Source organism: Cupressus sempervirens, chromosome 10 (genome assembly GCF_028749045.1).
Source record: "Cupressus sempervirens isolate cs-2001-9-10 chromosome 10, ASM2874904v1, whole genome shotgun sequence".
Taxonomy (NCBI): domain Eukaryota; kingdom Viridiplantae; phylum Streptophyta; class Pinopsida; order Cupressales; family Cupressaceae; genus Cupressus; species Cupressus sempervirens.
In genome coordinates, this window is record NC_143127.1 from 170317459 (window position 1) to 170345061 (window position 27603).

Here is a 27603-nt window from a genome sequence, read left to right on the forward strand (position 1 = left end):
ATGTAATATTAATTGCCCTTTTCCTACAATAACATTCTTGAAGAAAAAGATCAAGGCAAATAGCTCTTATAGAAATACAAATAAATACTTGTCTACACATCAATATTTAATCTTTCAATCCATTAAACTCTATTGTAGCCCAAAACAATTATTTATTACATTAATAATTTCAATAAAAGACATTATATGGTCGAGTTAGTCAAAGATTATCAATCTCCTCTCATACTAACACACTATTTCCCTTGTGAAATATTCTATAATATCAGATTTTGATAACCATTTACATTAGCCTCTTAACTATTTTCTATAAATGTACATATATATATATATATATATATATATATATGAATTAATAAATAATCATAAGCATGAATAAATGTGGTCACAATATTATTTAGATAATATTGAAATAATATATCATACCTTTATTAGATTGATCAACAACTCCACCAATGTCCACGTAAATATCTTGGGTTCTCATTCCTATCAACAACCCGAGAATAGACTTGACCCATAGAGTCTTTGCAAAAATTTAAATAAAACAAACAACTCACTCTATCGGAATTGTCAATGCCCTCCGCTCTCCTTATAATAGTCACATTACTGTCCCCATCTAAGATGTCCTCCTAAGACGTTCATGCATGAATACCATGTTGATTTTATTTATTTTAATTTTATTAAACTCACATGTTGAGTTCAAAGGTGGAAAGTTTTACCTGACACCCATAACATGGGGTTTAACACTTCAGAACAAAAAACATCATACACAACTATATCTGTAGTAACCCGCAAATCAAAGCTCATGTGATGCTTTTGAATCGATACACCCTGATTTCATTGCACCCTCCATGATCAACATGGTGTTCTAACTAAGATTTTTTCTTGTCAAACTCATTCAACATATATAGTCTCCTGAGCCACATCACATTCATCGAGACACCACTGAATTTATATTTCGAGCCAAATTGCAGATTTTCAAGTGCTTCGCTTATGCTTGGCACAAATCAACAGTTTTGATCTCCAATGCAAATTGTTTCCTTGACATATATCAAACTGTAGGTGACATGCATTACTAATTCATTGTATGGCGGTCTTATTGCCACGTAAGTTGTTGTCGATATCAAGGATTACAAATATTTTATTAAAAAATATTGATGACTGGACCAAGCACCTCTCTGTCACCTTGCTCTACTCCTGGAAAAAACAAACCGAAAGCATATCACATTTGACCAAAACACGAAATGGAATCCAAACTGACATCGATCCTATCAAACAATCATTTGTTTCCTCTCCACAGGGAGATTAAAGAATAGACTAGTTTTCTCCTTTTCTCTTTCTGTGAGAACCAGCAAAATTCTATGATTTACGACTGTAAACATTCAACACAACATATGCATATAACATATCCAACATTTTATTTGTGTTTGCAAATCATTGAATTTGTGGATAGAGCAATCCACAGTCTTCCGCATATCTAAAAGTATTTCATCGTTATCAACTTTATTATGCATTTTTGTCAACGGTCCTGAAAAAACGTTGAAGATACAAACCTCCAAGATATGTTTGTATTAACATCTTTATCTTATGTCATTAGAAAACCTTATTTGCACATATAGTCGCTCATCTACCATGTTGATTTCAGAGTTTTATTGTAGACGTCTTAATATTAACAGTCTTGGGTTCCGCCTGCTCTGATCCATGTTGAAATCACTAGGATTGTTGTATCTGTAATGGCACTGCCATAATGTCTGGTATGTGTTTTCCAAATGATAGCGTCCTTGTATTTTTATGAGGAATAAACCAAGAGAAGAGACATGTCCCTTCATGGGACATGTCTATTCAACAATATGATTATTATAATTGAAAACTTAAATATATCATTTTAATTAATTTTTCTTTGATCTCATAGTTTATCCTACTAAAGCTACCAAAACATCAATAGAATCTTCTCTTCTAACTATTTCACAAAAAAACAAGGTAAAGACAGAGGAGACTACATTACATGCTAAGGTTGTTGCAAATGCATGGATTGTAGATTCTGAATGTTCAAATCATATGACAAAGGACAAAAAAAGATTTATTAAATTGGAAGAGTGTGATGGAGTAATCAAATTTGCAGGAAAAAGCAGTACACAAATCAAAGGCATTAAAACCATTTCAATTGATGGTAAGCATAAACTGGTGATGTTTATTATATTGAAGGTTTAAAACATATTTTATTAAGCATAAAACTGATGTTGTTTACTATGTTGAAGGTTTGAAACATACTTTATTAAGTGTTAGTCAAACATGTACGAAAGGTTATGAATTTATGTTCAAAAATGATGGTTGTGTCATTATAAGAAAAATGTTGATAAAAAGCCTGCTAAAGGTTTTATATTATATTATATTGAAGACACATGTGAGAATTTGTGTTTTCTAACTCAATTGAAAACTTGAAATGGAACTCACACAAGACAAAGTGGATTCTACATTACTGAAAAACACTGAAGAAAGAAAGAATAAATCAAAAAAACTAAGGGATTTGGTAGACTACAAGTAGGTAAAAGACAAAAAGGATTTGGAAGACAAAAAGGATTGGATAGATCATGTTAGTTTTCAAAGATCGTTTTCTGCAAATGTACTAACACTCATTATTTCATTGTGTTCCAAATCCAGATTTAAATGATATATGAGTGAAGACACATCTCTACATATAAATAAGAGTAGAGATGACATGTCTCATGAAGAGACGTGTCTCTATGGTAAATTATAAGTTAATCGTCATTAGACAATATATTAACAACAATACATATAACCATATCTATATATAATATATAATTTAGATATTATATATAATATATAATTTTATATATGTGTGTGTGTGTGTGTGTGTGTGTGTGAATGAGTTTGTCTAATTGATGATTAACCAATTGCAATAATGTTTAACCAATAACCATATAAGGGTCATCTTTAGATCAATTCAATCCGGCTAAAGTTACAACATTAACACTCCCTCTTAGTTAGGGAGGACTGTTATAGAAAAGCATATAGAGAGATATCATCTCAGTATGATATTCTTGGAAATGACACATTTAAGGATATCAAATCATACCCACCAAAATTAGATGTTATCTTGCGATTTCATAAAAAGTGTGATTCAACAAGGAATATCAACCATGTGATATGGTCGTTATTTATCATACTCATATGATAATTTACCAATCTCGTATTCTTATGGTATGTGCACTAGCATCAAGTTCGTAATGCCTACCAAAAGAATACGTTATATCCTCGAAGAATATGTGTTATCTGATCCCCAGATCATTCTAGGACAGCAAATGAATGTAGTCTATCAAATAACAATCATGATCTCCAGCTCATTCTGAGACAGCAACTTAATGAAGTCCATCATGACACATTCATTATCATGATCTCGAGGACAGCAACTTAATGCAGTCCATCACGATAACACTTCAAACCATTGTTAAGATCGTTACCTTACGATAGCAACCATACACAAACATCAATGAAAGATTGTCATCTCTCATGATTTTTTCAAACAGAATCATGTAGTAACTCACATGATATCCACCATGAACTAAGTCAGACGGTGGATCCACCATTGCTGCTCCTAGAAGGTGGAACAAGGGTTTTCACCTAAAACTTCTCTCTCATAGAGAGGAATGCATTACAAAGAATTTCACCTCGAACTTCTCCCTCTTAATCTATTGACTTTTTCCATCCAAGATTGTTTATGATGGAATGTTGGACTCCCTCTAAATCTGATATCTTTTTTGACCTCCTCATACAAGGTTGGCTCTGATAAAGTGACAGACTCCCTCTTTATATAGAAGGATGCTCATAATCTCAACCATCAAAGATATTTGCTTCAAGATCCTCACTTTATCCAACCTGATCATTAGATGACTAATGAATTTCAAATCAGAGCTTCTTTGGAGCTATTGCCATAAGATTGAGTCTACAGAATATTTGGTAGCATGTATAAAGTACCAACCTTCTTTTCCTACAAAAACATCCCCAAACATAAAAGAAAAGATCAAGGCAGATAACTCCTATATATGGAAATACAATTATGTGAGGGAATACAGTGAGTAGATAAATGTAATACTCATGAATAATAATAAATACTTATCTACACATCAACATCCTTGATACAAGTGCTCTAATGAAGGTCCATATGCAACAAATTAGAAAACACCTCCATATAAGCATTTGCCAAAAAAGGGGACTGGAACATTTGTTATTATTCCCCCCACAATGTAAAATTCTCACTTCCTCCATTTTATAGAGTTTTCAGTCAATATCAAGTCCAATGGGAGACAACAATCAAATTTTCACTCATCTTTATGGCTGCGTTAACAGCAGTTCTTTGTGGCTGAGTTAATAGCAATAGTAGTTCTAGTATAATCATCACTGCCACTGTGAATTTGTCATCAACTTGACGCCCCTGGCTATCTGCATGAGCAATCTAATGTCCCCACGATAAATTCAAATACACTGCTTATTTGCTGATCATTGAGATTTCTAATTTGTTTGATATTGACATATTGTTTATTCCAAGTTTGCAACTCTAATCGATCCATATTAGCAGACCATTTTTTATTGCAATAACCTTCAAGTTGAAGCAAATGCCAAATTGTAATATGTACTCATAAGTCCACAATGTTCCGGATTAAAATACAATCATAATGCCCATCTGCTCTATATGGTGGCAGGAAAAGCTAGTTGAAGGATTGTGCCGCCTAGATAGAATTCTTCAACATCTGACACTCATTTCATACAAAATATCTCAAGTGGCAAAAATGGCCCTTTATCCATCCTTATTGAATTAAATCCATTCCTTGCAGTTTGAGGCCTGTCAAATAGATCATGCCTCTGATTTGAAAGTTTCAAATATTTTTCTAATGCTTCCATACTCGCATACACAGTTATTGATTGAGTAGTGAACATATTTTTGAGTCCCCAAGTATTGAAAGATGTCAACCATCTGAAAGCAAACTGGATAATCTATCTCCCTCTCTCCATTTACAATCAGAACTAGAAGCTTTTTTTATGATTTTACAATCAATCTCTAGAACCTACCAATGGACTTCAGGTCTTTTATGGAAGAACCGAAGTCAGTGACGCAGACACTAGTTCACTGGGAGTTTTATCAAAAATATCTAGAACAAGCTCATTTGGTCCAGAGACAACCAAGAATTCTTTATTGAATCTCAAATATAGTAGTGCAGATGTGGAATCAAGTTTGCTACACTCACTCAACATGTCTCTAGGATCATCTCCAAGGTCTTTTCACCTTGATATCTGATCACACACTTGAACATAGTCTCACATATTAATAGAAGTCTCTTAAGTCTCAACCTTTGTAGTTTGTAGAAGCTTGTGAGTGACTATTACAGTCATTGTTATTTTGTTAGAGCTCAATCTGTAGAGAAGTTGAATTACTGATACATGTATGGAAATCCAACGCTCTAATCTGAGTAGTCGATAAATATATTCACTACTCTGTATCTCCAAGCCAGCCAACAACACCCATACTTGCAGAGGTCAACAATACTCCCTCTTCTTATGGTGCTTGTTTCTTTCTAATTTTCAGCGATGAGATACCTAATTCTTGTGCTGGTTGCACTCAAACTGCTCACTTTTATTATAGCACACATTAATATATCTAGAAACTTTGGTCTCTATGCCAAATCAATAATGTCGCCAAGTAATATAATTACCATAGTTTCAATCTTCTCATGTGCTATATTAATCTTAGAATATTCACTAATACATGCCTCTACCAAGCCTCGATAATCTTCAGAATATAGAAGTCACCTGTTTGGTTAAACAAGAATGTTGTAATCTAATGATTATTAGCGGACTGCACCTCGTTGCTGATGAAGACTGCTGTTAGTCAAAGAGTTACCGCTTGATTCAGATATTGCCACCATCTTATTGTTGCCACCAGAGATATAGCATTCTAGCAACTGAACTGGCAGCGAACATGATGTAAAATTCGGATTGAAGGCTAGCAAACTCGACATCTCAGATCGGCTGTAATCCCAAATTGAGCGATGTCATACAACATCACACCTATTGGAGATCGCACCAGTGCAATCTGTGTTTCACTACAGAACTAAGATCCACAATGACAATGATATTCACTATCACACTCAATACAATGAAAGCATTCACTATGATATCGACATTCATCATTGGCATCAGTCAATATGATATATATTATTACCATGTCATTCCTCATTCACTCTGTGTCCTACATCTACTTTATATATATGTCTTTCATGAAATTTTGATTCTTCTCCACATTATGATGCACGCATATAGAATATTTCATCCTCCACCTTTATTTTATTTTCCCAAGTAAATGGACCCCGATGGATATTTACAGTAGGTCATATTGCATCAGGTATTGCAATTTTAAAATATCATTTCTTTATTATCTCTGATCTTTGTGATAATAATGATCCACTTTGTGCATATGGAATGGGATATTCAACAGATTTTACTCCCCTTTATTTAGATACATCTTGCTCTGGGATTTCATCGGTATTATCGCTTGTATTATATGTTCACTAACTTTATACAATTGTCTTCACACAGTGTGTTGAATGGGAATATCCTTTATTGCCCCTTTAACTTTCTGTGTGTTTTTCCACTGTGTTTTCGTTTCTTATATGCACTTTTCCTTTGTTTTAACTTTCCACAATAATCCTTTGTGGATTCCTAGCCTTTTTAGTGGTCGCTTTACGTTCTAACTCTATTGTTTACTCCGAGTATAGTTGCCAAAATGTCCACTGTTCTGTGATTAGCTTCCCCATGATTGGCAGCATCTGTTATTTCCATCCCTCCCTTGATTCTATTTTTACTATTGCAGTCTAGCTCTAAAACCATGTTAGTTTTATAGGATCGTTTTCTGCAAATGTAATAACACAGTCATTATTTCTGTGTGTTCCAAATGCAGATTTGAATGATATATAAATATAAGTAGAGAGACACGTCTCTATGGTAAATTATAAGTTAATCATCATTAGACAATATATTAACAACAATATACATAACCACATCTATATATTATATATAATAAATAGTTTTATATATATATATATATATATAATAATTTTATATATATATATGTATGTATGTATATGTGTGTGTGGAAGAGAGTTTGTATAATTGATAATTAACCAATTGCAATAATGTTCAACCAATACCCATAGAAGGGTTATCTTTAGATCAATTCAATCTGACTGAAGCTACAACATTAACAGATCAGATGCAGGAAGAAGACTTAAGGGGGCTAATGAAACGGAGACTTTCTCCTATACATTCCAGGTATTCGTCTTTTTATGGAGTCTATTTTTCTTGCAATAAAGTAGGGCACAGGGCTAATCATTGTAGAAACCAAAAAAAGAGTTATGATTTTAATGGAAGATGTTATCATTGTGATAAGTTTGGACATAAAGCAATTTAGTATGGAAGCGGGATGAATGTGAATAGAAATGTTGAAAAATTTAATAGATCTTGCTATGATTACAATGGATATGGACATAGAAAGGTTGAATGCAGAATAAACATCAATGTCAGGAATAATGAAGAAGTGAGAATGAAGAAGAATGATCTGGTATGCTTTAAGTGTAACATGATAAGCATATTGCAAGGTTTTGCAGAAGTATGGATCAAAAGAATGATTGCCCGATGGTTGTAGAAGACTCAGAAGGAAAGAACAAAACATATTTGATGAAGAAAATAGAAGATTCTTCTGAAGGTGGTCTGACATCCATTGTGGGCGTTGCTTCCTCTTCTGATAAATAACTTGGACTGCAAGGTTTGAGGGGGAGGTTTTATGCAAATCAGTTTCCCCCCTCTAGGTTGGATGTTAAGTATATCCCCAGCATGGCAAGAAGATTTTTCCAATAGTGTTTTCTAGTTTGAAAAAGTGACTGTATTGTTGAGTTAACAATGTATTAGTTGTTTGGTTTTGTTAGAGATTGTAGATACTAAGTTGTGTTCAAATGTGGATTGGAAAAATGATTTGTCTATTGGTTCACAAATTAAAATGCATTATGATAGCTTGGATAACAGTGTTGCTAATTGTAGAAAATTCTTTGATAAGCCAAAGGATAGTTTGTGCCTAAGGAATCAAATTCCTCCTAAGGTTACTGACTGGTACATAGAAGTTGTTGAGTACATAATTGTTAGGGCAACTGAGTTGTAATATGAAGCTACTGAGGAAGAATATGAGTATTATTGAAAAGCTGATCAAAAGCTTAAAGAGTACTAATGCTACAAGGATTGAAGTTGTAGCAGAACTATTTGTTGCTACCTGTGAAGGGAAAGACGGAGAAGGGAATGAGAAAGGTGTCTACTAAGGCTCCATTCTCTGGTAAACAAGAAAAGGTCAAAAGAATGTGTCGGAAGAGCTGCTTTGCTTTAGTGGTTGTCCCATATGACAGTGAAGAGGAAGATTTGAAAGGTATAGGTGAACAGAAGAAAACAGTGAGTATTGATGTGCAGGTGGTTGTTAGTAAGCAGCATGTTGCTTCCCCTATCTCATTGGATAAAGATGGTCTGTCAGTTAAAAATATTCTTACCACACTGAGTCAATCTGGAGGACTAAAGATAGTTGGAAATATATTTCATAATATTCCACCATATGATCATGATACTTTTTGAGTTTCTTTGAGAGAAGCTTAGGTCCGTTGCCCTTCCTTCTAACTAAAGTTTATCAGAGTAGTACATCTGTCCAGGGGAGCTTTCAGTCTTATTCATTTCTGAGCTGATGCTTGTGGTTGTTATCAGAGTGGTGCAGTGGCAAATATGTTTTTGTCTTTGTCCTTGATGGGAAAGTGGGAGAAAGATAAGGAAAGTGTTTATGTATACAGGAATGTTTTAGTTATTTCAGTTAGGGGGAGTTGACAGATGAAATATTTTTGGTGGTTGTTTTCCATCAATGACATAGGGGGAGATCGCTGGAAATATATGTTTGGTTGTTATTATCCAGATGGCATTGATGTTGAACATTATAGTCCAGCGGTGTTGGTTGTGTTTACCCTAACATAGTGGTCCAGAGGTATTTGCTGGAGACATGTTTTGGTACATCTGGTGGTACAGGAAAGTTCAGAAGATGGAAGTCGGTCCAGGAGATATAAGACATGAAAGTGCTATAGAACAGTGGAAGACATGTACTTATTTTGGAGATCATGTGAGAATGATGTTTGTCAGTGCGTTAGTGTTCTATGCTGAGGTCTGGAAGTTAGTGATTCGGTAACAGAGATATACAGTTAAAGATGATAGTTGTTCAGTTGTGTGTTTTGGAAGGTTTCTGCTCTGGAAATAAAGGTTAAAGATGTACAGATGCGATTTGTATTGCATTCAGATACTGGTCTTGGTTGTGGTGTTTCATGGTGAAACCAAAACAGTTACTGGTGATCTGAAAACGGTGTTGCAATTGATGCAGTTGTGATCAGTTTGTATCCTGGTCTGCAAATGTGTTGTGATGGCTTCTAACATGGAGATTGGATCTTCAAGCTTGGAGTTTGGATCTAACCATAGTATGGAGGTCCAAAAACAGAGAGCAAATGATGTGATTCTTTGGACTATGTGGTGCTACACAGTTGAGCTGGCTATGGAAGTTGTTCTGGTAAATATGGATCTGGAGTTGGGCTATGTGTAATGTGTTTGTGGTCCTCTCTCCCTCTTGGAGTGGATCATGCCTAATAATTTTGGTCTAGGTATTTTTTTTAATGATCTTTTATCTGAATGGGTTCGTGTTGTGTGTGACCTATGTTTTGGTTTGAATGCTCTCAGCATGGGACCTTATTGTATTTTTCCTTCGGCATGGCCAATCTTGTGAAAATTCTATTTGCCTATCATGTATATAAGTACAGTGTATGCTTTGGCAAAAAATAAGAGTGGTGAGTGACAAAGTGAAGATGTACAGGCAAAATTTCAGAAGAGCAGAAGTTCAATTTATGTGGTAGTTGTTTGTGACTATGACAGAGAAGTAAAGGTTGGGACAGTGTGTTGCTAAGGTTGACAGAATTGCGTAGAACAGTTGCGTTATCAGGAGAATTTCTATGTATCTATGAGGAGAGTTTGATGTACCTTGTCCCTAGAGCAGTGAGCCTTGGGAGCACAAGTTTTTTTCTTGTGTTATTTAGCCTCTGTTGCAAGTCCAGCGCAGTGAGCTCCTACCTGCATTCAGTACTGTATTGATTGTGAGCCTTTGCTTACAAGTCTGGAGCAATGAGCTTCTATTATCTTTGTAATCAAATTATATATTCAGTCATTTATCTCTGTGGGCAAATGCTTGCCATGGTTTTTCCCGGATCAAGCTTTCCACATATAAACTCTTGGTATTTATGTGTTATATGCTTGATAAGTTGTACAGTGCGTAAGGTTGATGGTTGATTAATTAGAATTTGCACTTTATGTTGAATCACCCTTTCCTCCTCCCCACACCCCGACATCTACTAGGTCAGTTTAGCTCATGTAGGCCAACATCCTTTGAGAAAATTGGTAAATTGCCATTTAAGACTAGCGGGATTTTGAACGTCTTTGTGCTTCAGATTTGCTGTGAATGGCTTAGCACTCAGTAGTCTCCTAGGATGCAAACCTCAGAAACTTGCAAAGTAGAATGTTGCCTCTGCTACTGCACAGCAGTTATCCAAGCTTTGATCAGGTATATTATTAATTCCACAAGGAACAAACCACTATGAAAGAGGAGAATCAGCACATATCAGCTGAGAAGAGAGCAGCAGAAATGGCTATAGTTGGCAACCACCTAGTGACTAGGAATAAGGGTGCCCAATTTGAATCATAAAAGCCCATCGCAACTGGAGAGGCTGCAGCAGGGAGTTTGGCACCAATATTGCCGATATACAGCTGAAGGAGGTTGCACCTACAGACCACAAAAATATTCGACCTTGGACAGGTAATGAGCAATGAATGCATAGTATGAATTTGCCTTCTGTTACGATCTGAATGTTGCGTGATTTTGTGATCTGAATATGACATGTCTTTTAGTTATTTGGAAAGAATCAGCCTGTAGGCTGTCTTGTGACTCAGATTGTCAGTCACACAGGGCTCTATACTCATAATTGTGTATTCTTAAGAAATGGATGATTCAAAGATGGTCGTTATTTCCATGCATTAATATATATATAGAAACATTTACATTTATTATGAGAAATTGAATTGAGGTTGCAAGGTTTGATTTCTATTTCAAGACTATTGTTGTAATTTCCTGAACTCTCAAGACTTTGAAATTTTATGGACTGGTATGTTTCAAATTTGTTTTATAAATTTGTGTTGTCAGTTGAAAGCTGAAATGTGAGAAATTTATGATAGAATCCCCATATTTATTAGTTTGTTTGTTCTTTTAGGCATTGCATCCAGCAGGTTTCTTTGTAATAACTTTTTAACTCTGCTAGTTCTTCTATCAGTTTATCTTTTGCATGCTTTGTGGTATTCAATTCATTACCTCCAATTTGTCTTTGCAGCTCTCGTAATGAGGTCTGTATTTATAATATTCAAGGATTATTGCCAAAAATGTGTCTTTATTAGAATATTTTTTGTATCCTAGGTTCTTTCTATATTTAGCTTGTTCTATTTAGGACCTTACTTAATAGTCATTTAGGCTGTATATTTAAGTTATCTTGATTTATTCTATTTTTAGACATGCCTTTATTTGGATAACTTTGCTTTTTAGTTCACATTTTTACAGCATTTCTAAACTCTAAATATTTGTGCAGAAAGTTTATACAAACCATACCCTTTTTAGAGTTCCACGGTATCAGAGCAAGAGACACAGCCAGTCTGGATATGACAGTAAATCCCCTCATGAAAAGGCCCAGGACTATGAAATTTTCGAGGGTATTTTTTTGGTGAGAAATTCGAAGGATTTTGTTTTCACCATTTGCAATCTATTCCAGACCCGCTTAGGATTCTATTGTGAATCCGCAACCTTCTCACAACTGTTTGCATCCACAAGACTTGCATTTTCAACAGTTGATCCCCTCATGAAAAGGCCCAGGACTGTGAAATTTTTTTGGGTATTTTTTTGGTGAGAAATTCGAAGGATTTTGTTTTCACCATTTGCAGTCTATTCCAGACCTGCTTAGGATCCTATTGTGCATCCACAACCTTCTCACAACTGTTCGCATCCACAAGACTTGCATTTTCAAGCCATGATATTCTGCAAGTATAGGCATTGTTTTTAGCTCCAATGATTGCGATTTCCAACACTGAATATATAATCACATGAAGCCCTAAATGCATCTGTAAAAAAACATGAAACCCTAAATGTATCTAGGATTTCCAAACTTTCCAAGTTGAAGACACGTGGATTGCAACACTTTGATTTCTGAGATGTTTTGTGTTTTCTTAGTGCCGTTTTTTTAGATACATTTAGGGTTTCATGTGATTATATAATCAGGGTTGAAATTGCGATCATGAGCGAGTCTTGTGCATTTGGGAAAAGTTGTGAGAAGGTTACTAAAAACAAAATCAGCACATCTTTCCAATACTGAGCAAGCTGAGATGAGAAATTAAAGTGTTGCAATCCATGTGTCTTCAACTTGGAAAGTGTGGATTGATGCAATCATATTGCAGTGTCTAGCACAATGGTCCAATGATTTTGAAGTGTTGAGTTATGCAGTAGATTTTATAACATTTCTAGAAAAGGACCGTTCAAGATAGGATATCAAACTTGCCTAATAATACCACCATGTAGATCTTCCATACCTTGCAACTGAAACAAATACAGAATCATTTAAGATAGTTTACCTCAAACAATCTGCAAACAAAGATCAGTTGGTTAAGAGAAGCGGCTGTTAACTGGTTGAATTTAAAGTTGTCCCTCTCTTCAAAGGGTTTCAACTGGTATTGAGGTCTACCCTAGAATGTGAAAGCAATTGACATGATTTTGGAGCTAATTCAGTGTCACTTCTAGGTAACAAATTATCATATTTATTGATTTTTGTTAAGAGGGAAATGAAAACATAATGAATTAGAAATATTCTGATATCCATAAGACCAGAATTCAGCATAACTGCCCCAGTTAAATAAATCATTGTATAAGATCAGAACTACAAGGAGGTTTCTATTAAATTGACATTATCCCATGTAGGTATATGATTATGTTATTGTGGGCCCACGTGTCTGGAAGTTTGGAGTTGGGAGCCACCTGAGATCTTGATGTAAGAGGACCAGATATGTATCTTCATTAAAAATTGTATTCTAGGGAGACATCATTTACTGGGGACACTGACGCCCCTTATATTTCATAAGAATATTTGCATCCCCAAAAAGTGAGTGTGGGAAAGGCCCTACAACATGATGAAGGTTGTCTACCCATTCCATGCATGGTCAAATTTTATCCACTCCTGGAGATCCACCAATCACCTTTCTTGTTGGAATATATGCGCTAAATAATTGTGCATGTGCTTTTTTTGACTGAGGTTTTTGGCTGGAAAATAAGGACAACACTATAGTTCTGATTTTTATTCTTACCTCTTAATATTTCTGGTTAGAAGGCCTGTGGTATAGAGCAGAAGCAAAAGAGATAAAAGGGAGTAGGGAAACTTCTGCAGTTCGGTGGTGGTTAACTGATTCTCCATTGCTTGGTTGCAAGCTGGTTTAGGGGAGTTTCCTTGAATTTGTTAGGCCGTGTGTTCATGTACTTAAAGAATTTGGAGGGACTTCTTCATATAGATATGCTCTGTCATGTGCTCTGCGAATCTCTTGCAAACATCTCTACCCTCTAGAAGCTTATGTGTTGGCAGTTTCATGCTTTTCTTCCACCTTATTCTCTTTGTGGTGCTGATTTACTGAGCTGCCTTTGATCTGATTTATCTCTCTAGTGTTTCTTCTTAATTTTTTCCTCTCCCCATAGTCATCATGGAATTTTTGTGGGGCAATTGTTGCTAAGTTCTCATGCTCATGATAAAATTTGAATCTAAAGGGTATATTTCATTATCAGTAAGCTGTTCCTATTCAATTCCTCCCATTTATAGCACAGTCAGCTCAGGAAATTATTGCTCATGATATATATTTAACCAAAAACCCAGCATAGTTAAGCATACATGTGTTGATTTACTTTCCATTTGCATTGCTAGCCCTTTGAAGAAAGGGTTCTTGCTGCTATTCCCTAACACACTAGAACAGTACCAGGCAATCCTCTGTAGTATTGAAAGATGACAGCTAAGGTCTCATGAATAAACCTGACTACTTTGTTAACAATAGTCCTCCAGTGAAACCCTGATTGCTCTCTTATCTATTGGAGGTTATGGCCATAAAATACACCTTTATGGTCATCAAGAGATATACTAAACCAAAGAGCTTCCAATAATACCCCACCCCATAAGTTTATAAATCAGCATCTTTTCCTTAGGAAGCCACACTACAGTCTTCATTTCCTCAAATGTAGCTTGCAGCTTGTGTGAGACCTCCTAAAATAGCCACCATTTCCACGCTCTATTGGGGCAGATCAGCTAAAAGTAATTAAAAAAATTGTGCAAGAATTTGACCAGGCCGTCTCAAAAATTGGATTAATTTTGTCTGCTACAATTGCCCTGAAATTCTGGGATCAAGTGCATATAGAGAAAGCCATAGCCTACTCTAGGAGATGCATGTTTACTGGTAAAAGTACAACTTCCAGCATGTTTACGAGTATACAGCTGAAGTGTGGTAGATAACAGGAAAAGAGAAAGAGGGGCATGAGTGGGCTCAGAGCCCAGAGATGTTGAACATAGAATGTATCAAGCATTTCCACTAGCAATAGTAAGGTGTTTTACTTCATCACAAATACTTGTGCTCTTATAATCATTTATATCTACCTATTCTTCAAACTTGATCATCATACCTGAACATATAGAACATCCTGATCTTGTAGCCCAGTATTGAAGAAGTAGAAGTATTTATCACCATATTTGAATGGAACATGATATCTTGGGTGATCAAAAAGGGCTGTAATACATCCCTTGAACTTTTCTCTTGTCTCGCAATTCTGTAGGTAGGATTGAGTTAACTTCACTTGCTTCTCAACAAAATCCTTGACTTCCTCTGCATCTGGATCTTCCAGCCTGTCACAGGTTAAGATATCCTTATCAGAACCAAAACAAGGCCAAGTTACCAGTTCAGGTTTGGGTTCAGGTTTAAGAATGCCAGCACAAAAAGAAAATAGGCACCGGGTATGGTGTTATACATATTTTACCCTAAAACAGGAATAACCAAACTAAGTTCAGATAACCAACAAACATGCTTATTACCATTAATAAACAAGACAATCATTATATCATTCCATAAATTATGGTGTTGAACTGGAATTCTGCGCAAGATTTTTATCAAGAACAGTGCAACTTTAGCAACGAAATTCAGCTACACCACCCTCGGGCCATTAGGCTTTAAAGTAAAATAGCTTCTTTCTCTGCACTGGAGGTAGTCCAGACATTAACTCAATAAATCCAAGGATATAATGTTAATGATTATCCTTTTCTGGGATGTTTCACAATTGGAGATAAAAGAATGTGAATCAAATATTTTTGTAAACTGTGAGCATAGTGGCTCAATGAGCTACAGCAGAAACAATAACCAGAACTTAGATTTTTCCCCGTATTCTCAAACACGGTCTCAAAATTAGGTATAAATGTCCGAGAATGATTGTGAGTCAATAGTATCGAAATCCAATCAAAGAACCCCTGGCCAAACATTAAATTATTCTCACATGTGAAAGTCGTATATGCTGGAGGTTTTAACCAAGAAAATTGCTTCGCCATGGTTGACTTTTTTCATCAATCAATCCAGTGAACATAATTTGTCTATATGTATGGATATTGAACCCCTGACTCACCTGGGTAACATGCGCCCGAATACAGGGCACAAATTCTGTTCCCTGTCAAGAGCCCTGGCCTGCAAATGAACCAGACCTGGACCTGCCAGGGTTTTTAAACAGCAAACTGGTAACTGAGGAACAAAGAAACAAAAAACCACTAATCATTTTCCAAGGCTGGATACTTATATAATTAGTGATCATTTCTGCAGATCTAGTCACTTAATTTTTCTGTTTTTCTGAGTTGGAAAGCTTCTCTGAGCTGCCATGTTTGGCTTTAATTGACCCTAAGGTGGTATGACTATTTTGCTTTATGTGTAGCATAAAATAAGAAAAGTGGATCATACTTTACAGTCAGGAATAATAAACTTGCAGTAAAAGATTCTTCCTTGTACTCTCAGTTATATTTAATTTCAAATACAGTAGCAATTTTGGTCTAAAGAATACAATCCAACAGAAGCCTCAGCCTCTTATGGTTAACAAAAATGTTGTGATGGAAGGATTATAAAAAGCATTCCATGCACCCCGGGTTGCACCCCGGGTCACTTTAAAGAGTAACTAGACGGTCAGAAAACCAGAGCGGGGTTTTCAAAAATCATGTTTAACAGCACGTCTACATCGAGTTTTACTGTTTTCGTTTCGTAATTAAATTAGGAACATATTAAAGCGAGACAAATGTGCCATCGCTAATGGAAGTCTTATCGCAAGAGGAGCTCCTAATCATGCAAAGTATTCCCTTCAAAGCAAATCTAACTTACCATCTATAGGGATCAGGTATAATTACACCATGATAATTATCTGCCACCGATTCATCCCTTCTCACATCTGGATATATCAGCAAGTCTTCCGCTGCAAAAGAACCCATATTCACCTGGTAAGTTTTGGTGCAGATGGTTTAACCCCTTCACGCCAAGTTCCAGGCTGTGTGTATAGGTATACATAGTGATATATATTAACTTTTTTATATATTTAGGTATATGATTTATTTTTTATTTATTTTTATGAATAGACCTTTTTATTAATTTATAATATTAAGATATTATAGTTTATTTTTGTTTTCATATATTAACTTATATATATAGTTTTTATTTCTATTTATTCTCATATGTATTATTTATGTATATATATGTATGTATGTATATGTGTTTTTTCTTTTTGTCTTTATATATTAACCTTTTTTGCTATTTATATATAATTTCTTTTGGTCTTCTTATATTAACATTTTTATTTGTGTGTATATATAGTTTCTTCTTTTTAGTCAAGCAAAGACTATTGTTTTCACCTAAATTATGGCTATTAATATTTCTCTTGAAAAAGGTGAATTCATATATAAACGAAAGTGTTCAGCAATATTATTTATTAAAAGCAATTTTGAATAATTCAGAAAAAAATCTGATTGGCCCTATCTATTTTTTCTAGTGGTTTAATTATTTTATAAGCAAAAAAAATATCAGATTTCGAGCATTAGCAAATGTTGTTGCGTTGGCAGAAGAAAGCAATGCTCTGACAGTCGGACGCAGCAAGGATGTGGATGTAATAAATGATTATGGATTTTTTGACAGTGGGATGAGAAGCGATATGGATATAATAAATGCATGCTAAAGTTTGTGGCACTTGCGATGAATCTGTCTGTGCTTTTTGAGCGTTTGGAGACCTTTCAGTGATATTTTCCTAGGTTCATTTAGATTTAGAGGTGGTATCTATAAGGAAGGCAAATTTAAAGCAGGTAAGAACAAAACCCAAGCCGTAAAAATTTCCTTGCTTGTATGTGAATTTCGTTCAGTGCTTAATCTGTGCAAAATTATTATGGAGTGTTGAAGGTTTTTGCTTTTCAAAGGCTAGTTTATGGTGATTCAAACAGCTCCCTCAAACAAGGATGCTTTTCTCAATCCACACCTTTGGGTTTGAGGGTAACTAATACGGCTTTTTTGGGTTTCAATTCTTACTGCCTTGTCTTAAACAACTCTCAGTCCTTTTCTATTTGTACCAATGAATTTATCCGAAAAGCTTGCTAAAATCTGTTCACACGGCTCCTTGCGTTTCTTCTCGCTGAGATCCTTTTTTGATATCTTTCGTCTCCTTAGGGTTTACAGTAAAATTATGGTCTATATTATTCCCATGTGTTTCTTCTCTCAAGGATTGTTTAGCTTTATTTTGCACATGCTTAGGGTTTTCAGTAGAGGTAAGGTTTACCTCACAATCAAGGGCTACAGTTGAATTGAACCTTGACTCGAGGTTTATAGCAGTATTTTCTCCAAATTCAAAGACTTCACCAATACTAGCGTTCACAGCCACATTTTCTCTATTTTTGAGGTTTTCGACAGAATCAAGAATTAAAGTATCTTCTCCTAAAAAACTAGAGTTTTTGATAGAATTACGATTCAAAACCTCATCTTTTCGAAGGTTAGAATTGTCAGCCTTGGTTACATTAGGGCTAGAGCTCTCAATCTCCTTCTCCTTAGGACCAGGCTTTTCAACTTCCAAGGGATTTTCCTCTTGCATGGTGCGCCAGATTTTATCGCACAAGAGAAACATAGTCTGATTGTGAGTGCTTTGTGTCTCTAACTTGCCCTGTTTCCTTTCCTTAACCATAGACCAGTACTTTTTCTTCAACCTCCACATTGTTTTACCCTTGAGGCGGGTTTGCCCCTACACTTCTTCTAGATCGACGACCTCAAAATTCTCCCAATTCCTCTCCTTTTTTTTCAGTGAATTCTCCGGCTTATTGCCATTTACCCTTAATATCTCGCCATGGGAGAAATTCCCTGTTGAAAATAAGAGATCATTTATCTCCATTTCAAGCTTTCTTTTGGCCCAAGGAGATTTGACTCCGTTATCAGGCATTGCTGAAGCTCGATATCAAAATGGACTGAACCTCTCTTACTTGTAACGTGAATTCATTCAAAGAACTCATTGAATTCAACCCCATTTTGCCCGATAAGAAAAGAGCCATTTGATCCAAAGACTTGACTCCAACTAAAACTAAAAATGTATCTAAAAGTCAAAAAATTCACAGAAATGATGGCGGTACTCTTATAGCCTAATATTCTTTTTAAAGTTCGACGATTTTGCTTGGGCCTCTCATTAAAAAACCCTAACCGTGGACCTTAATCCTTCAATTTGAACCTGCTTCTTTCCTCCACCTATGCCATAATCCTCTTCTCTTCCCCAATTTACACGATACCCATGATTAGATTGAGTTTATATTTCAGTTGTCTGAACTTTTTTTCATGTTTGTGTTATATATCAAGCTTTCTATGATCAAATTTGAGCTGAAATGTTAATGACTATCAAGCGAGGCAGTTTTAAGCTCAGGGTTTCTGTTGGATTCCAGAGGCTCGAACACGTGGCGACGATTGAGGCACATGTACTATGATTAATCTCACTTCCTATAAAGTAAAAGATTTTGATTAAAAATTTGCAGCTGTGCAAGCTTCAATATATGCTCAAAATCATACTATGATCAATGCTTTTATCCATTGGTACTAATATTTGATACCCAGAGACAAAGATTGTTTCATGGAGACGATGGCTATATTTGTTACCAGAGACTAATTTAGTAATAGTAAAAGAAAATATAGAATAAGAAATATATATATTTGAATATTATATTTATAATTTAAGTTTATATTTTTCTTCAAAATTATTGCATATAACTTTTTATTTTATTCTAAAAATTGTGTATAAATTTGAAAGTGATGCATTAAAATGAACTCTTAAAATTTAATCTTATTGGTGCATATAGCAATTTATTAAGTAGTTTAATATTTTACTTTCTAAATGATAATTTTTATTTCAAGTTTACATTTAAAATGCTTTAATGAATTAAATTATGTGTGCTTAAATATTTTTTTCTTAATTTTTGCAATTGTATTATAAATTATTACTTTTAACAAAAATACTCATACTATATATGTTCTAACAGTTACCTCAAAAGAACTCCTTTTATGATATTAACCAAAAAAAATAGAAATTTAATTTAATTAGTTATATAATTTGTTTTATTTTATTTTTTAATCGAATCAAACTTACACATTCATATTTGCATTGACTGTATTTTATTTAGAAACTATATCATTAATTTTTAAAAAATATTTTTCTCAAATTTAAAACCTATTTCTAAATCTTACATTGTTCCATGTTAATAAAGACCTTATATATTATAGAACAAGAGATGGTGTTTAAGATAATGAACATCACTTTCATAGATAAAATTAAAACAGAATTTGATTATATAAAAGTAAAATATAATTTATAGTCTATACATTTTTTTAATTGAATGTGATATTTATGTTACTATTATAGTCAATTATTGTAAAATGTAATCATATTATTTCTTGTCAAAATATGTGTTTTAATTGTGATATTTATATTTTATGTATTCTAATATTTCTAAATTATCAAATACTTGCAACAATCTCTAATTTTCTTCTTCGGAATGCTCTTACATTCTTTAATTTTATCTTAGATGTCTAACCCTCATTTTCTAACTAAATTGTTTCAATATTTTATTTCTCAACAAATAGAGTCAATTTATGATGCTGGTAGTGTTATTCATTATTTTTAATACAAATTAGCAAACATGAAGTAGGACTCATAAGACAATCTAATTTATTTTTAAGTTCTTTATTGCTCTAGGTTAACTTTTAAATTAAGATTAGTTTTTATATTACCTTAGATTTATTTTTCTTGAGTATTTCTTATTAAAATTTTAGTTACTAATTTAAAATTAAGTTCTCATATTTAACGTGGTCTTTCTAATTCTTTTTAAAATAAAAATATTATCTATAAACTTTATTTTTGATAGAGACTTTTTTAATAGCTATTTGTCAATATTATATATTTCAATACTTACCTCTTCTGTAAAACACCTTTGCATTAACATAGTTTATGATTTGAAATCATCCAATTAATGTTACATTTACTCATCGTCATGTTTTATGCTATACAGATAACTTACATTTGAATATAATGACATAATTTTACTAATTTTGTTTGCTCATCTTTTCAGCGTGTCCTTGTCCACTCCAACAGTCTTGACAGCATCAGATTTCTTGCACTAAAACATTGTCATAGCTCAATTGAACAGGTGAGCAATGCTTTTTCATGCCTACAGAATTCATTTAAGAAAATAGAAATTATGTAAATTGTGTACAGATATTGTCTATATTTCGTTTACAATTGCTATTATTACATGTTTAGAAATTAGAAATTTGCTCAGATGCTTAGTATTAGTTGCCCTAAATAAGAGCTAAGTTTTCTTTGCTTTCAACTATAGTAAACAACAAGAAATTCATAATGGCAAGAACAAATGATATTAACATGCATCAATCTCATTTAGTTGACCAAAGTAGTCATACTGACTTTCAGCTAGTTAGATCAAAAGAAAATACTCACGACAAACAACATATGATCTTAGGACATGATGAAATAGTTCAAAACATAGATATTGTACCCTGCACAAGCTCAACAGCTGAAACAAGCTCTTCTACCACTAGAACCATAGAAAGAAAATGCTCGATGAAAAGATTAAAGGATACAATACGTGATAGGCAAAAGAAAATGCTCAACAACAATGCCAACCAAAGTAGTCACACTGACTCTCAGCTAGTTACATCAAAAGAAAATACTCACAACAAACAACATATGATCTTAGGATATGATGAAACAATTCAGAGCATAGATATTGTACCTTGTAGAAGCTGAACAGTTGAAACAAGGTCTTCTACCAGTACAGACATGAGAAGAAAATGCTCAATGAAAAGATTGAAGGACACAATACGTGATAGGCAAAAGCAAATGCCCAACGACAATGCCACTGGTGAAAGAGGAAAACATACGGCGCTAGCAAGTGAGTCGAATATGCAACAAGACCATGTAGCTGACACAAATACAGACCCTGTGTGTAAGTCAATGACACTAAAATCGGGAGCAACATCTTGTACCACTACAAACATCAGAAGAAAATGCTCGATGAAAAGATTAAAGGATGCAATACGTAGTAAGCAAAAGCAAGGAGCAAAGTACAATGCCGCTAGTCAAAGAGAAGAACATATGGCAGTAGCAGCTGAGTTGAATATGCAACAACCATGTAACTGATATAGACACATAGTCTATATGTAAGTCAATGACATTAAAATCAGCTACGAAAAAGAACACTAAGACAATACCATCCAATTCTACAAATATAACAGCTCAATCTTCACTACGATGCCTCAAAAAAAGAATACGCAATAGAAAAATGCAACAAGAACCTAAGAACAACGTTGTCTTACACATGTAGACACATAGAAGGCAACAATTTTCTAAGAGCATATATCAAACACATGCTGGATTAGACACCAATGCTCACTGCACCAAATGCGGCACCAACACAAAATTCACTTATGAGCCCTACATTCAATGTTGCCTCCAAACTAATGATCACACAATAGAATGCAATCTTCATGGCATACTCCTTCAGCAATACTTCACACAACTTGCAAAAATACCATATGAAAACTACAAGAGCAACCGGTTTGCAGCAATATATATCATGCGAACATTTGAGCTGCTTGCAACATTTACATTGGCTATGAACAATTCAATAGTTGTTGTAACAAACGACGCCACTGTTATAACCTCTGACAAATCTATAACAGTCAGTTCTAATGATCAGTGAAAAACATTGAACATCAGCAAAAGATATGGCATCTCAGCTACGAAAACATATTGCTTCAGCCATGTTTATCATACTCGTCTCAAATTTTGTCCTTGTAAAATGTAACTACTAACTGAATTTTGAACTTATATAACAAGTATCAGCGAAACAGACAGGATTTTGGTACTCACAAGATGTAACTACAAACTGAATTTTGAACTAGTATAGCAAGCATCAGCGAAAGATACAGAACTATTACCAAACAGACAATGTATATATTGCTCAAAAAAATGATTATCGTACCCTTTTCTATTTATCTTGTCTGAGATCTTAGCTATTTCTCCATACTTTTCATTCTGGTCCAATGGACTGATTGCATGCATTTGTTGGAAAATATGTTCTGCATGATCTTCTAAATATAGATTTTGAATGCAAGCAAGTACTAGTAAACAAATAAGAAATAGGTTAGCTACAAATTTGTTCACCAGTGTTAGTTTTCTGCAATTAAACATGCTTGATTCTATATAGTGTTAGTTTAGTTTTTGCAATTAAACATGCTTGATTCTATACAGTGTTAGTTTTTTGTAATTAAACATGCTTGATTCTATATACTTCCGCTATTAGATATATTTGGTCTTCTTGTTGTTCCTATTCACATACTGAGTGCCATGCACTAATCTATGTAGTCTCTTGGAGTTCTATTACTGTTACATCTAAGTACCTCTTCAATTGATATAAGTATTTGTGATATATGCAGAAAGCAAATATAGTATAGGAATTTTCTCATTGCCTGATTCCAATTTAGCTGGGCATTTAATTTAATTTTTAAAACTAAAAAAAATCAAAATTTTTGTAAAAACTCCCAATCATTTCTCTATTTGTTAACTCTCATTGATAGCATGTTGAGTTTTATCCTTAATTTATGGATGCATGTGTGAAAACTAAATATGATATTTTAGTCTCTTATCAATGACCAGATTCGTTTTAGCCTAACTAAAAGACAGCTCCTGATCTTCATCGTAATTTCACCTTATACGTTGGTTTTATACTTTATAAAGCATACATTATTTAATTATTATGCAGATTGTAATGCAATTAATGAACAATAGACTTTCACTCTTTTGTCAGTTCTATTTTTTCTCTGTTCTTTTAAATCTGTAACTTTCTTCTTCTTTTTATCTTCTAACGAGATTCTTGATTTGTTTTGCAGATTCAACCGTAAATTTCTACAATATCTATCCAACTGATAAGAATACAACTATCAGAAATATTCAAGAGGTTTAATAATTATTAGGAAATAATAAACTTACATCTGTATATATGAGCACTGCAGATAACCTGTTCAGATGTATATTTTAGATCAATACTTGCAGTAATCTACTATTAATGAGTAAAAGATATATAAAATAGCAAAAGAGACGTTACAAATCAGCCAGCTTACCAAAAAAAATTAATGAAAAAGCATATTCGCAAGGCCTAAAATATTAAAATAGAGAAGATTAAACTTGGTGTTGGGAGTACTACAGATTCTTCAGTGTTGAGCTTGTTATTTTTCATCGATCAGCTATTCTACTGCCCCTTTGCAGTAATAAAAGTGGATTTAGTGAGGACTGTTCGTCCAGCATTTTCATAAGAAAATTGCAAATAGCAATTTCAATGGCAAGCAGCAAATTTATCAGCACATTGGGGTGCTTCATAGCTGATCTACAGACTTCAAATATCGACAATCTACTTCATGTATAATTTACTATTATAATGTTATCTCTCAAGCACAAGGCAGGGACTCCTACTCCTCCAGAGCCCTTGTTGTCTTTATATAATAACCTTTTTATATATTTAAGCACATAGTTCTTTTTTGCTATTTATATATACTTTCTTTTTGTCTTCATATATTAACTATTTTATGTGCGTATATATATAGTTTCTTCTTTTTGTCTTTATATTTTAGCTTTTTTATATGTATTGGCATATAGTTTCTTCTTATTGTCTTCTATATGCCTATGTAAATAAACAACAACAAAAAAAACTATATGTCAATACTTATAAAAAAGGCTAATATATAAAGACAAAATGTTGTATTTGGATGATCCTCAGTCCTTGGCTCTTAGCAGAAGAGGTTTCAGGCATGTGTGGACAGTACCTAAAACTTGTTTGTGGATGACCTCCATCAAAATATGCACGCGCGTGTGTTTCATTAATTCAGGAGAGTCTATTGGGTATTTTTTTTGTATATCCTTATTTCATTTTTAATTTTAAGGTATTAAGTTCTTTACTTTCCTCCCCTTCTAGTTTTATGTGTTCCCATAGTGTCATCTAAAATGTTGATGCTAAAAAAATAGACACAATCAAATCCAAAAACAAATATTCATATCTCAAATGGATTGTGGAAATCTAATAAGATTAAGCTCTAGGAAAATCACTCTTGTAAGTTATTTTTAGAAATACCCTCTACTTTAAAAAAAAGGGGGTTCTATTTTTTAGAGTTTTTGAGTCAATGAATTTCTTAAAAATTGTCCTACCAAATTTTTCCCTTTTAACTAAAAAGAGTAAATTGAAAACTTATGGTTCTTTTTAAATTAAGTTTTATTATGAAATTTATGGGAATAGTCTAAAAAATTATTTTAACAACTCAAGCTTTTTTTGTTGAAAAAAAAATTAACCAAATTGCAATAAAATAAAAGAAGTCAAACTAATATAAGGCCCAAAGCTTACAAAGAGGTTGTATAAACAAAAAAAACTTGATGTTTGCTATAGTCACAAGTCTACAAATATTAATTATCCAAAGCTTACATTAAATACATTGTTGATCATTTAGATTGGAATGCATATGGGAAATTAGCATCAAAGACTCTTCATACTCACAAAATTTAGATTCTTCCATCTCTCAAATGAAATATGCAACAACAGCCAAAGCCTAAAGTAATTGTACATATATGTTCAAGGGAAGAAAGTGAAGCTTGAGTCATAACCACCCTCCCAACTCATGTAACTAGTAGGTCTCAACACCAACATCAAAGACCACAATCTTTGAAAATACCAGTGTTTTAACACTAGTGCCTCAAAAACATTGAACTAAATTTGAAATTCTCCCAAAGTGATAAGAAGATTAGATTTTGATTGGAGTGAATTCCTCAAAAGGGTGAGGTGGGGGGTGAGGTTCACTAACATCACTTTTATTTGTATAGAATATAAGGGATGGGCAAAAAAGACAATGAAATTTCCAAAGGTTTCTTAGAAAAATGTGTTGAAAGGTTTGAGAGGTGGTATTAAGGTGTAGGGAGAGGCCAAGAAGCATTGATTTCCAAGGACAAGCTTGCGAGAAAAGGACGAGAAGATTGGTAAAGAAAAAAACTTTGGAAATGCAAGGTATGGGGATAAAACCAAAAAACATGTTTTATAGTCTATTTTTAAACACAAAAAGGATAGGGGGGAGTTGGGGCAATCAAGGATAAGCAATTTGGCAATGAAGGATTTTGCAGGCGGTAAGTTGGGCTTGGGCCTCGGCTTTGGATTGTAGATTTGAGCATTAACCATATTCCACTTTGAGCACTTGAACTTGTAGCTTCACTTGTGATTAAGGCAGATAGATAGAGGAAAGTTAGGTATGAGTTGTTTGTAAACTACTATAAGCGAGATAGCACAAAAATTATGATTGTTAGGTCATTTCCAGATAGTAAGCAAGTTGTCATGGGAAGGGGTAGACAATAGGGAGAACAATCTAGCTATAACCAATCCTTGGAATTGAATAACAAGAGGTTTGTCTAAAGAGGGCAACTTGAATGAGGAAATTCCACCAAATGGAGGAGGACACAAAGCTTAATCCATGGCTCAAAGATTGGTCAAACTAAGACAAGTTTTTTGAAGTCATTTGCCAATCCTTTCAAACAAAGTTAAGAGAGGTTGAACCATGCAATTTAAAGTATGGGGCAAGTAAAATATTATCCTTCCAACTAACCAAATCCCATTAAAGTCTCATTGTAGTAGTTTTGATATGATGGTGAATTAGATGTTTCAATGGGGTATCATTGTCTGAAGCTCTATCAATCTATTTCGTACTAAGACAAATACCATAGATGTATGGGTTAATGATGCCCTTATCCTTTGGTTTAAAGAAATGGATCCATGAAGTGACTAGCATTCCTTTTTTATTCCCCCTTTTAGCCCATAAAAAATTCCTAATTAGTTTAATTAATTGGTTGTGACAAGTTTTAAATGACAACCAACAAGAAGAAATATACGCATGAGTGGAAATTACGATATTTTTAGCAACCTAAATCCACCCATTTAATAAAGAAACCTATTGGTCTCATTCATAAGCTTCTTATTGATTTAGCTAGGAACCATTTCCACATTTCTTTAAGGGAAACTCCAATATTGAAAGGTGTCTCATAATAACACCATGTTTTATCTTGCTCCAATCACATTGGATCCAAGGTGGTCATGGATGGAGGGATGTCATAATGAGTTTTATTTTATGCATGGATAGATTGGAGCCTAAAACTAAGTAGAAAAAAGTCTGAGATTTTGAGCATATTAGCCACTTCTACCAATTTTCTGATGAAAGGCATGGTATTATCAACAAAATGGGAATTGAGTTCAATTGTGTTTCTAGGAAGTGAAATGTCGTGAATAAGTTTGTTGTTATTTGCATGTTGAAAAAGATAACCAACAACATCGACAATAAGAACGTATAGGAATGGAACCAAGGGACAATCTTGGTGGGTGAATTTATGCAAGATAGATGGAAGGGATAAAGCACCATTAGCAACCATTCTAGAATTCACATCTATGAATAACATTTTAATTTGTGCACAAAGTTTAGGACCAAAGCCAATCCAAGATAGCCTTTTAAGAATAAAGGGCCAACAAATACAATCATATGCTTTGTCAAAGTCCAATTTAATTATGAGGATGTCTCGAGTAGATTGTTTGTAATGTTCTAACCCACACAACTACTCTTAACATTCTCTTTCTTTGATTCTGTAAGGTAGTACGGGTGATGGCATTGATGTATGGATGCCAACTAGAGGCCTTACGGGGTCTATATGACTAGACTAAATGATGGAGTGGAGATGGTATGCGATTGTACACCCAGGATGGGAAGGTCGTATAGTGGTAGAGGACA

At 34.1% G+C, this 27603-nt stretch overlaps 1 protein-coding gene and 1 long non-coding RNA gene across 3 annotated transcripts in view; one reads left to right on the forward strand and one right to left on the reverse strand.

The window, feature by feature from the left end:
* Positions 1-16761, reverse strand: part of LOC149533161 (uncharacterized) — a 52399-nt gene extending 35638 nt beyond the window's left edge. For both annotated transcript variants that reach the window (XM_089802987.1, XM_089802986.1), the window contains exons 1-2: positions 16597-16761; positions 14873-15092 (exon numbers count right to left, since the gene is read on the reverse strand). In XM_089802987.1, coding sequence (XP_089659113.1) covers positions 14873-15092; positions 16597-16703 — 327 coding nt within the window. In that variant the 5' untranslated portion in view covers positions 16704-16761. The remainder of the gene's footprint in view (positions 1-14872; positions 15093-16596) is intronic.
* A 537-nt stretch (positions 16762-17298) lies between these two features.
* On the forward strand, positions 17299-24345 carry LOC149533162 (uncharacterized). The gene is made up of 3 exons (XR_016356656.1): positions 17299-17564; positions 20850-20927; positions 23689-24345. It is a non-coding gene; the product is annotated as an uncharacterized LOC149533162 (long non-coding RNA).
* The last annotated feature ends 3258 nt before the right edge of the window (positions 24346-27603 follow it).